At 51.8% G+C, this 11,233-nt stretch overlaps 1 protein-coding gene across 1 annotated transcript in view; it reads left to right on the top strand.

Annotated features, from left to right (window-relative positions):
- Positions 1-11,233, top strand: part of LOC147117701 (putative thiopurine S-methyltransferase) — an 88,692-nt gene that overhangs the window by 54,142 nt on the left and 23,317 nt on the right. Inside the window, exons 5-6 of the mRNA XM_085988918.1 lie at positions 3,340-3,414; positions 10,883-10,968. Of these exons, the coding sequence (XP_085845044.1) occupies positions 3,340-3,414; positions 10,883-10,968 (161 nt within the window). The remainder of the gene's footprint in view (positions 1-3,339; positions 3,415-10,882; positions 10,969-11,233) is intronic.

Genomic DNA, 11,233 nt, shown 5'->3' with positions numbered 1-11,233 from the left:
AGTACTCCTCCATGTTGAACACCACCTGGAAGAAGCACAGAGTAGCAAGGGCACAGAATGTACTCTGGGTGGGGGACTTCAATGTCCATCACCAAGAGTGGCTTGGTAGCACCACTACTGGCCGAGTCCTGAAGGACATACAGGAAACTTTGTATTATCCGGAGGTTAACTGTCCGGAATGCTCGAGCCACCGGCAAAAATCAGGAGCCGTTTTGTTAGGTTTTTTTTTTTTGGTTGCTTTTTTTTCACCAGTCAGGCTCTGCAAGGTCTCGCTGAAGCTGTTGCTAAGCTACAGAGATGCTTGCAAGGTACTGCTGACTGTTTAGAAGCTGTTGCTAAGCAACAGGGTTTGTTGCTAGATACGGAGCTCAAAATCTCCGTATGTTTCAACATTAGCGCTGGTTTGTCCGGCAGTTTTGATGGGACGGCAACAGCTCGGTCCCGTCGGTGCCGGATAGCACAAAGTTTCCTGTAGCTGCCAGTCTGGGCCTGCGACAGGTGGTGAGAGAACCAACACGAGGGGAAAAACCTACTTCACCTTGTCCTCACCAATCTACCTGTCGCAGATGCATCTGTCCATGACAGCATCGGTAGCAGTGACCACTGCAGAGTCATTGTGGAGACGAAGTCCCATCTTCACACTGAGGACACCCTCCATCGTGTTGTGTGGCACTACCACCGTGCTAAATGGGATAGATTCAGAACAGATCTAGCAGCTCAAAATGGGCATATGTGGGCCATCAGCAGCAGCAGAATTGTATTCCACCACAATCTGTAACCTCATGGCCCGGCATATCCCTCACTCTACCATTACCATCAAGCCAGGGGACCAACCCTGGTTCAATAAAGAGTGTAGAAGAGCATGGCAGGAGCAGCAGCAGGCATATCTAAAAAAGAGGTGCCAACCTCGGGAAGCTACAACACAAGACTACATGCATGCTAAAAAAACGGAAGCAGCATGCTATAGACAGAGCTAAGCGATCCCACAATCAACGGATCAGATTAAAGCTCTGCAGTCCTGCCATATCCAGTTGTGAATGGTGGTGGACCATTAAACAACTAACAGGAGGAGACCATTAAACAACTAACAGGAGGACGGGGCTCCATGAATATCCCCATCCTCAATGATGGTGGAGCCCAGCACGTAAGTGCAAAAGACAAGGCTTAAGCATTTGCAACCATCTTCAGCCAGAAGTGCCGACTGGATGATCCATACCGGCCTCCTCCTGAGGTCCCCACCATCACAGAAGCCAGTCTTCAGCCAATTTGATTCACTCCACATGATATCAAAAAATAGCTGAGCGCACTGGATACAGCAAAGGCTATGGGCCCCGACAACATCCCGGCTGTCGTGCTGAAGACTTGTGCTCCAGAACTAGCCGTGCCTCTAGCCAAGCTGTTCCAGTACAGCTACAACACTGGCATTTATCTGACAATGTGGAAAACTGCCCAGGTATGTCCTGTCCACAAAAAGCAGGACAAATCCAATCCGGCCAATTACCGCCCCCATCAGTCTTCTCTCGATCATCAGCAAAGTGATGGAAGGTGTCATCGACAGTGCTATCAAGTGGCACTTACCAATAACCTGCTCACTGATGCCCAGTTTGGGTTCCGCCAGGACCACTCGGCTCCCGACCTCATTACAGCCTTGGTCCAAATATGAACAAAGGAGCTGAATTCCAGAGGTGAGGTGAGAGTGACTGCCCTTGACATCAAGGCAGCATTTGACCGAGTGTGGCATCCAGGAGCCTGAGTAAAACTGAAGTCAATGGGAATCGGGGAAAACTCTCCACTGGTTGGAATCATACCTAGCACAAAGGAAGATGGTTGTGGTGGTTGAAGGTCAATCCTCACAGCCCAGAACATCGCTGCAGGAGTTCCTCAGGGCAGTGTCCTAGGCTCAACCATCTTCAGCTGCTTCATCAATGACCTTCCCTCCAACATAAGGTCAGAAATGGGGATGTTCGCTGATGACTGCAGTGTTCAGCGCCATTCACAACTTCTCAGATAATGAAGCAGTCTATGCCTGCATGCAACAAGACCTGGACAACATTCAGACTTGGGCTGATAAGTGGCAGGTAACATTCGCACCACAGAAGTGCCAGGCAATGACTATCTCCAACAAGCAAGAGTCTAATCACGGCCCCTTGACATTCAACGGCATTACCATCGCTGAATCTCCCACCATCAACATCTATTGACCAGAAACTTAACTGGACCAGCCACATAAATATTGTGGCAACAAGAGCAGGTCAGAGGCTAGGTATTCTGTGGCGAGTGTCTCACCTCCTGACTCCCCAAAGCCTTTCCACCATCTACAAGGCAAAAATAAGGAGTGTGATGGAATACTCTCTACTTGCTTGGATGAGTGCAGCTCCAACAATACTCAAGAAGCTCGACACCATCCAGGACAAAGCAGCCCGCTTGTTTGGCACCCCATCCACCACCTTAAACATTCACTCCCTCCACCACCGTGCCTGCAGTGTGTACCATCTATAAGATGTACTGCAGCAGCTCGCCAAGGCTTCTTCGGCAGCACCTCCCAAACCCATGACCTCTACCACCTAGAAGGACGAGGGCAGCAGGCGCATTGGAACACCACCACCTCCCAAGTTCCACACCATCCTGACTTGGAAGTATATCGCCATTCCTTCTTCCAGTATAATAATATTCTTTATAACCCATTGTATTCTGTACTGACCCCTCAACCTCAGAACACCACATACTGTACCAGTGTACATGTTTCCTGTTCTCGTGCTAGCTACCCTGTGATCTCCAAGTAAAATTGCCAGTAAGGAGCAGATTTGTGCTGTGAGTCTGTACAAAGTAGGCACTGGATTGAGACTACCCAGATTTCATATAGGGCCTTTTTAGTTGACACAGAATTTTCATTCCATCACACTTCCACGTGAACAAAAAGCAAAATATTGCACATTCTGAAAATCTGAAACAAAAACGGGCAGCAGTGTGGAGAAAACAAAAGTTCAAGTTTTGATTGTGCCTTTGTCAGAACTGGAAGATGTTACAGTTGAGCAGCATTTAAAAAGCTGTTTGTGATATTAATGTTCCCATTCTGATGACCTGTTTGTACACTCGAAATATTAACTTGTTTGTTCTTCCCACAGATACTGCCTGACCTGCTGAGAGTTTCCAGCATTTTCTGTTTTGTTTCATGTTTCCAGCACCTGCAGTTTTTTTTTAATAAGTTTATATGCATGCAGCAATATAGATTTTTTTTTTTTTTTTTTTTTTGTCCATGATGTCACATCCTGCCTGTGACTTTTCTGTTCTGAAAATATTTTTTTTTAAACTTTGTGCATTTTTGTTTCTGATGGGTAGTTTAATTGCTGGAAAGTTTGATGGGATCTGGGACAGAGGTTCTCTGGTAGCTATCAACCCATCTGACAGACAATGGTGAGTAATGTTATTTGTCTTATTTAGCAAGAATTACCAGAAGTTATTGTGCTGCATTTCACCAAAAGTAAACTTGCTTATGATTTTTGAGAGACCAAATTTAATTTTCTGATCATAATTAATGCTGGTAATGGCATAAGTTATAGGGGAAGCCCAGAATTGACGCGCCTTGGTCTCCCACACCTCGGTGAAACCCTGAGTTTACACCCCACTGGTCTCCCTTACTTATCAACAATTAACCCCAGCAGTTCACTTCAGTTTTCAAAAAACATGCAGTACTTGGTGAAGACTATGGCTGGAGCTTTCTAGAGGTAGGCAGGTTGGAGCTGGGGGCTTCCGCAGTAGGTGAGAAACCTGGGAGGCTGGGTTTCCCACAGGCCCTACCAACTTTAACAGCGGGGCCTGATTTGCACGTGAGGCCTCGGTTTCCCACCCGCAATCTGACAGACTGAGAGGCTGGCTGGTTATGGGCAGGTAGGCCTGCAGCTGCAGAGAGGGATGGAGGGTTCGGCCCGGAGGATAGATGTGTGGGGTGGGGGGGTCAGTCAAGAATTGCGGGGGGGCTCGGCCGGGGATGGAGGGGTGGGGGTTGCGGTCGGTCGGAGGATCAGTGGGGCAGCAGAGGGGGTCGGTCGGAGGATCAGTGGGGCAGCAGGGGGGGTCGGTCGGAGGATCAGTGGGGGAGCTGGTGGTTGGCCAGAGGATCAGTTGGTAGGTTGGGGGGGTGGTGGGTGAAGAGAGGATCAGGGCCGGCCATGACCAACGGAGGATTGTGGCCGGCCTCAGCATCATCAGTGGGGGGAGGCCTCATGGTGGGGATCGGAGGCCTGGGAAGACGATCGGAGGCCTCGTCAGGAGGTCTCCGATTAGACATAGAAGATAGGAGTAGGCCATTCGACCCCTCGAGCCTGTTCCGCCATTTAATGAGATCATGGCTGATCATCCAAATTCAGTACCCTGTCCCTGCTTTCTCCCCATATCCCTTGAACCCTTTAGCCTTAAGAAATATATCCAACTCCTTCTTGAATATATTTAATGAATTGGCCTCAACTGCCTTCTGTGGTAGAGAATTCCACAGGTTCACCACTCTCTGGGTGAAGAAATTCCTCCTCATCTCTGTCCTAAATGGCTTACCCCTTATCCTTAGACTGTGACCCCTGGTTCTGGACTCCCCCGCCATCGAGAACATCCTTCCTGCATCTAGTCTGTCTAGTCCTGTTAGAATTTTATAAGTTTCAATGAGATCCCCTCTCATTCTTCTAAACTCTAGCGAATACAAGCCCAGTCGACCCAATCTCTCTTCATACGTCATTCCTGCCATCCCAGGTATCAGTCTGGTGAATCTTCGCTGCACTCCCTCCATGGCAAGAACATTTTTCCTCAGATAAGGCGACCAAAATTGCACACAGTACTCAAGGTGTGGTCTCACCAAGACCCTGTACAACTGCAGCAAGACATCCTTGCTCCTGTACCCGAATCCTCTCGCTATGAAGGCCAACATACCATTTGCCTTCTTAACCGCCTGCTGCACCTGCATGCTTACCTTCAGCGACTGGTGCACAAGGACACCCAGGTCTTGTTGCACTTCCCCTTTTCCCAATCTGTTGCCGTTCAGATAATAATCTGCCATCCTCTTTTTGCCACCACATTATACTGCATCTGCCATGCATCTGCCCAATCACTCAACCTGTCCAAATCATACTGGAGTTTCTCTGCATCCTCCTCACAGCACACACGCCCACCCAGCTTTGTGTCGTCTGAAAACTTGGAGATATTACATCTAGTTCCCTCGTCTAGATCATTAATATATATTGTGATTAACTGGGGTCCTAGCACCAATCCCTGCGGTACCCCACTAGTCACTGCCTGCCACTCGGAAAAAGACCCGTTTATTCCAACTCTTTGCTTCCTATCTGCCGACCAGTTCTCTATCCAAGTCAGTACCTTACCCCCAATCCCATGTGCTTTAACTTTGCTCACTAATCTCTTATGTGGGACCTTATCGAAAGCCTTCTGAAAGTCCAAATACACCACATCCACTGGTTCTCCCTTATCTATTCTACCAGTTACATCCTCAAAAAATTCCAGTAGATTAGTCAAGCATGATTTACCTTTTGTAAATCCATGTTGACTTTGTCCGATCTTGTCACTGTTTGCCAAGTGCTCTGCTATTACATCTTTTATAATGGACTCTAGCATCTTCCCCACTACCGATGTCAGGATTACTGGTCTATAATTCCCTGTTTTCTCTCTACCACCTTTTTTGAATAGTGGGGTTACATTAGCTACCCTCCAATCCATGGGAACTGTTCCAGAATCTATAGAATTCTGGAAGATGACCAGCAATGCATCTACTATTTCTAGGGCCACTTTCTTAAGTACCCTAGGATGTAGATTATCAGGCCCTGGGGATTTATTGGCCTTCAATCCCATCAATTTCCCGAACACCATTTCTCTACAAATACTGATTTAATTCAGTTCCTCCCTCTCATTAGACCCTATGTTCCCCCACATCTCTAGGAGGTTATTTGTGTCCTCCTCTGTGAAGACAGAACCAAAGTATGTATTTAATTGGTCTGCCATTTCTTTGTTCCCCATTATAAATTCCCCTGATTCTGACTGCAAGGGACTTAGGCTTGACTTCACCAATCTTTTTCTCTTCACATATCTATAGAAGCTTTTACAGTCAGTTTTTATGTTCCCTGCAAGCTTACTCTCCTACTCTATTTTCCCCCTCTTAATTAATCCCTTTGTCCTCCTTTGCTGAATCCTAAACAGCTCCCAATCCTCAGGTTTTCTGCTTTTTCTGGCCAATTTATATGTCCTCTCCTTGGATCTTATGCTATCCCAGTTTCCCTTGTTAGCCACAGTTGAGACACCTTTTTTGTTTTATTTTTGTGGGGGTGAGTTAGGCAGGAACTCTGGATCCAGGAGGTAGATATAAAGGCGCTCATCTCCTGGATGCAGTAGTCCCGCCTTGCTTTAACTGCCGGGTTTCATTAATTGTGTGAAACCTGTCCACATACAGTTAAATTCAAAATGCAGGTTAAAAAAAGGCTTCCAGCCTCATTAAAATATTTAAATTGACGTCCTGCCCCCTGGGAGCAAGTTGGTCACCTGCCTCCGTTAAAACCAGTAGTAGGTGGGATCAGGTCAGGAATTCCATTTTTAACAGTTTTAACTGCCCCGACACTCCAAACCCACCTGTTTTGTTTAGGGGGAAATTCCGATGTCTGAGTTCACTAAATCCATCCAATTTTCCTTGTACCATGAAAGGAAACAATTGGCCTCCATTTGGTACCTCTCTGTGTCACCGCTCAGATCATAAATTGAATGTATTGGACTATCAAATCTGTAGCCTACTTACTCCATTGTGATGCATGTTAGTATTGTACAAGACTATCCTTTTTAGTAATGTAGTTCTATGCCAAAATTATTTTTTTAATGTTCATAATTGAAGACGAGAAAAATGCAGATTAAATGCTTACTTTTCTCTTTTTAGTAGAAGATATTTCAATTGTATATGTATGTCATTTTTTTTTTAAACTAAATTTATCATGTATATCTATATATATAAATCGGTCGGTGTGTCTGTCTGTCATTCTGTCTGTCATCGCCTGTGCGTCTGTCGGGCTATGCACTCGAAAGTTACAGGGCGTACCTACGCGCGCGTTACCTCCAAAGAAAGCTTACGCTTCCGAGACGGTTTTAAGCGTATTTACGTTTCGGCCGGGCTAAAATCCCGCCCGCGGTATCCCAAAAACCTTCAATGTTCCGCTCGTTAGCATCTCATTATCCGCTCATTAGCGACAAAGTGACCTCGAGCTCGACCAATCGTACGCCGGGTTGCTGGCGTGTGCCGCCGGGCCAATCGGTGCGTGTGTGGCCGGGCCTTATCGTTCTGAACCGAGGTGAGTCGCCGCCATCTTGATTCCAAACTTTTCCTTTCTTTTTCCCGCTTTCTGCGTCTTAAAAAAAAAACGTTGCTTTTAAAACACATATTGTTTTTTAAAAAAATGATTTAGAAAGTAATTAACTTATCTAATCTCATTAATTTTCCTACCTTTCCCCGTTTGTCCAGGTAGGCCTAGAAGCCTCGGCGCCTCCTCCGCACCCACGCCCGAGCTAGGCACCTCCCGGCCCCACTCGAAGGCTGGAGGGCCGAGCCTCAGCCCAGCGCCGCTAGGGTGCGCGCGCAGCAGGAGCTGAGACGCGCTGTCTCTCTCTGGCTCGGCCGGGGGGCGGGGCTTGCTGAGCGTCAAGCGTTACCCTGGCAACCCCGGCCGGCCGTCTCGCACAGCCGCAATCGGCAGTCTTCGCCTCGGGGGGGCGGGGGGGGGCCGCGCGCGCAGCAGGAGCAGCTGAGACGCGGCATCTCTCTCTCTCTGGCTCGGCCCGGGGGCGGGGCTTGGTCAGCGTCACGGCTACCCTGGCAACCAGGCCCGCCGGCCGAGCCAGAGAGAGACGCCGCGTCTCAGCTCCTGCTGCGTGCGCAATCGGCGGTCTTCACCTCGGGGGGCGGGGGGCGGCGCGCAACCCTCGGGGGGGGGGCCGCGACCCTGGGGGGGGCCGCGACCCTCGGGGGGGGGCCCCGCCCTCTCCCCCCTTCCCCCCGCCCTCCCCCCCCCCCGCCCTCCCCCCACCCCACCCTCCCCCCCTCCCTTCCCCCCCTCTCCCTTCCCCCCCCGCCCTCCCTTCCCGCCCTCCCTTCCCCCCTCCCCCCACCCTCCCTCCCCCCTCCCCTCCCCTCCACCTCCCCCCCCTCCCCTCCCCTCCCTCTCTTCGCCCCCAGTCGCGCTCTCTCTTCCCCCCCCGTCGCGCTCTCTCTTCCCCCACCCAGTCGCTCTCTCTCTTCCCCCCCAGTCGCTCTCTCTCTTCCCCCCCAGTCGCTCTCTCTCTTCCCCCCAGTCGCTCTCTCTCTTCCCCCCCAGTCGCTCTCTCTCTTCCCCCCCAGTCGCTCTCTCTCTTCCCCCCCCAGTCGCTCTCTCTCTTCCCCCCCCAGTCGCTCTCTCTCTTCCCCCCCAGTCGCTCTCTCTCTTCCCCCCCAGTCGCTCTCTCTCTTCCCCCCCAGTCGCTCTCTCTCTTCCCCCCCAGTCGCTCTCTCTCTTCCCCCCCAGTCGCTCTCTCTCTTCCCCCCCAGTCGCTCTCTCTCTTCCCCCCCAGTCGCTCTCTCTCTTCCCCCCCAGTCGCTCTCTCTCTTCCCCCCCAGTCGCTCTCTCTCTTCCCCCCCAGTCGCTCTCTCTCTTCCCCCCCCAGTCGCTCTCTCTCTTCCCCCCCCAGTCGCTCTCTCTCTTCCCCCCCCAGTCGCTCTCTCTCTTCCCCCCCAGTCGCTCTCTCTCTTCCCCCCCAGTCGCTCTCTCTCTTCCCCCCCAGTCGCTCTCTCTCTTCCCCCCCAGTCGCTCTCTCTCTTCCCCCCCAGTCGCTCTCTCTCTTCCCCCCCAGTCGCTCTCTCTCTTCCCCCCCAGTCGCTCTCTCTCTTCCCCCCCAGTCGCTCTCTCTCTTCCCCCCAGTCGCTCTCTCTCTTCCCCCCCAGTCGCTCTCTCTCTTCCCCCCCCAGTCGCTCTCTCTCTTCCCCCCCAGTCGCTCTCTCTCTTCCCCCCCAGTCGCTCTCTCTCTTCCCCCCCAGTCGCTCTCTCTCTTCCCCCCCAGTCGCTCTCTCTCTTCCCCCCCCCAGTCGCTCTCTCTCTTCCCCCCCCAGTCGCTCTCTCTCTTCCCCCCCAGTCGCTCTCTCTCTTCCCCCCCAGTCGCTCTCTCTCTTCCCCCCCAGTCGCTCTCTCTCTTCCCCCCCAGTCGCTCTCTCTCTTCCCCCCCAGTCGCTCTCTCTCTTCCCCCCCAGTCGCTCTCTCTCTTCCCCCCCAGTCGCTCTCTCTCTTCCCCCCCAGTCGCTCTCTCTCTTCCCCCCCAGTCGCTCTCTCTCTTCCCCCCCAGTCGCTCTCTCTCTTCCCCCCCAGTCGCGCTCTCTCTTCCCCCCCAGTCGCTCTCTCTCTTCCCCCCCAGTCGCTCTCTCTCTTCCCCCCCAGTCGCTCTCTCTCTTCCCCCCCAGTCGCTCTCTCTCTTCCCCCCCAGTCGCTCTCTCTCTTCCCCCCCAGTCGCTCTCTCTCTTCCCCCCCAGTCGCTCTCTCTCTTCCCCCCCAGTCGCTCTCTCTCTTCCCCCCCAGTCGCTCTCTCTCTTCCCCCCCAGTCGCTCTCTCTCTTCCCCCCCAGTCGCTCTCTCCCCCCCCAGTCGCTCTCTTCCCCCCCAGTCGCTCTCTCTCTTCCCCCCCCAGTCGCTCTCTCTCTTCCCCCCCAGTCGCTCTCTCTCTTCCCCCCCAGTCGCTCTCTCTCTTCCCCCCCAGTCGCTCTCTCTCTTCCCCCCCAGTCGCTCTCTCTCTTCCCCCCCCCCAGTCGCTCTCTCTCTTCCCCCCCCCAGTCGCTCTCTCTCTTCCCCCCCCAGTCGCTCTCTCTCTTCCCCCCCCCCCAGTCGCTCTCTCTCTTCCCCCCCCCCAGTCGCTCTCTCTCTTCCCCCCCCCCAGTCGCTCTCTCTCTTCCCCCCCCCAGTCGCTCTCTCTCTTCCCCCCCAGTCGCTCTCTCTCTTCCCCCCCCCCCAGTCGCTCTCTCTTCCCCCCCAGTCGCGCTCTCTCTCTTCCCCCCCAGTCGCGCTCTCTCTCTTCCCCCCCAGTCGCGCTCTCTCTCTTCCCCCCCAGTCGCGCTCTCTCTCTTCCCCCCCAGTCGCGCTCTCTCTCTTCCCCCCCAGTCGCGCTCTCTCTCTTCCCCCCCAGTCGCGCTCTCTCTCTTCCCCCCCAGTCGCGCTCTCTCTCTTCCCCCCCAGTCGCGCTCTCTCTCTTCCCCCCCAGTCGCTCTCTCTCTTCCCCCCCCAGTCGCTCTCTCTCTCTTTCCCCCCCCCAGTCGCTCTCTCTCTTCCCCCCCCCCAGTCGCTCTCTCTCTCTCTCTCTCTTTCCCCCCCCCCCAGTCGCTCTCTCTCTCTCTCTCTCTTTCCCCCCCCCCCAGTCGCTCTCTCTCACTCTCTCTCTTCCAACAACAACATGCCCTTGAAAAAGCCTCGGCACCACCGGGCACTTCAGCTAGTAATCTATAATTCAAATGTGCAATTGTATCTCTCCGAGCTTCATGGCACATACTATAGCAACTTATGGAAAATGACTGTTAAGCATTTCATTGTAAATAGGAAGAAATGTGATTCTAATTGTATTGTTGCATTCTGCTTTTTGCTTCCTGATGTGAGAACATACACTGTGCTCTCCCAAACCTGGCTAATACTCCCTTTCCTGTCCAAGCATGACCAACTGAGCCAGGCTAGAAAAACCAAACGTAAAGTGAATGAAAATAGCAGGGTTAAATAAAACAGTGATAATCAAAGGAAGAAAAGAGAACACCAGCAAAGCAAAATTGAAAGATAAAAATGTTAAATGAGACAGTTTGCTAAATTTAATATTGCAATATTTAATTTTTTTTGTTATAATTGTTTCAGTTATGCCAAGCTAATGACTACACTTATGGCCGAAGGATGTCAGTACCTTCTGGACACTTTCACGTATGATCAAAACAAATGTGCTGGTAAGTGATTGTGGGATTCACAGACTAGATGCAGGAAGGATGTTCCCGATGGCAGGGGAGTCCAGAACCAGGGGTCACAGTCTAAGGATAAGGGGTAAGCCATTTAGGACAGAGATGAGGAGGAATTTCTTCACCCAGAGAGTGGTGAACCTGTGGAATTCTCTACCACAGAAGGCAGTGGAGGCCAATTCATTAAATATATTCAAGAAGGAGTTGGATATATTTCTTAAGGCTAAAGGGATATGGGAAGAAAGCAGGGACAGGG

This window comes from Somniosus microcephalus, chromosome 5, assembly GCF_052327205.1.
Source record: "Somniosus microcephalus isolate GS21.2 chromosome 5, FLI_Smic_1.0, whole genome shotgun sequence".
Lineage (NCBI taxonomy): Eukaryota > Metazoa > Chordata > Chondrichthyes > Squaliformes > Somniosidae > Somniosus > Somniosus microcephalus.
The sequence above is the reverse complement of the archived record's forward strand: the minus strand, read 5'-3'. Positions and strand labels throughout refer to the sequence as shown.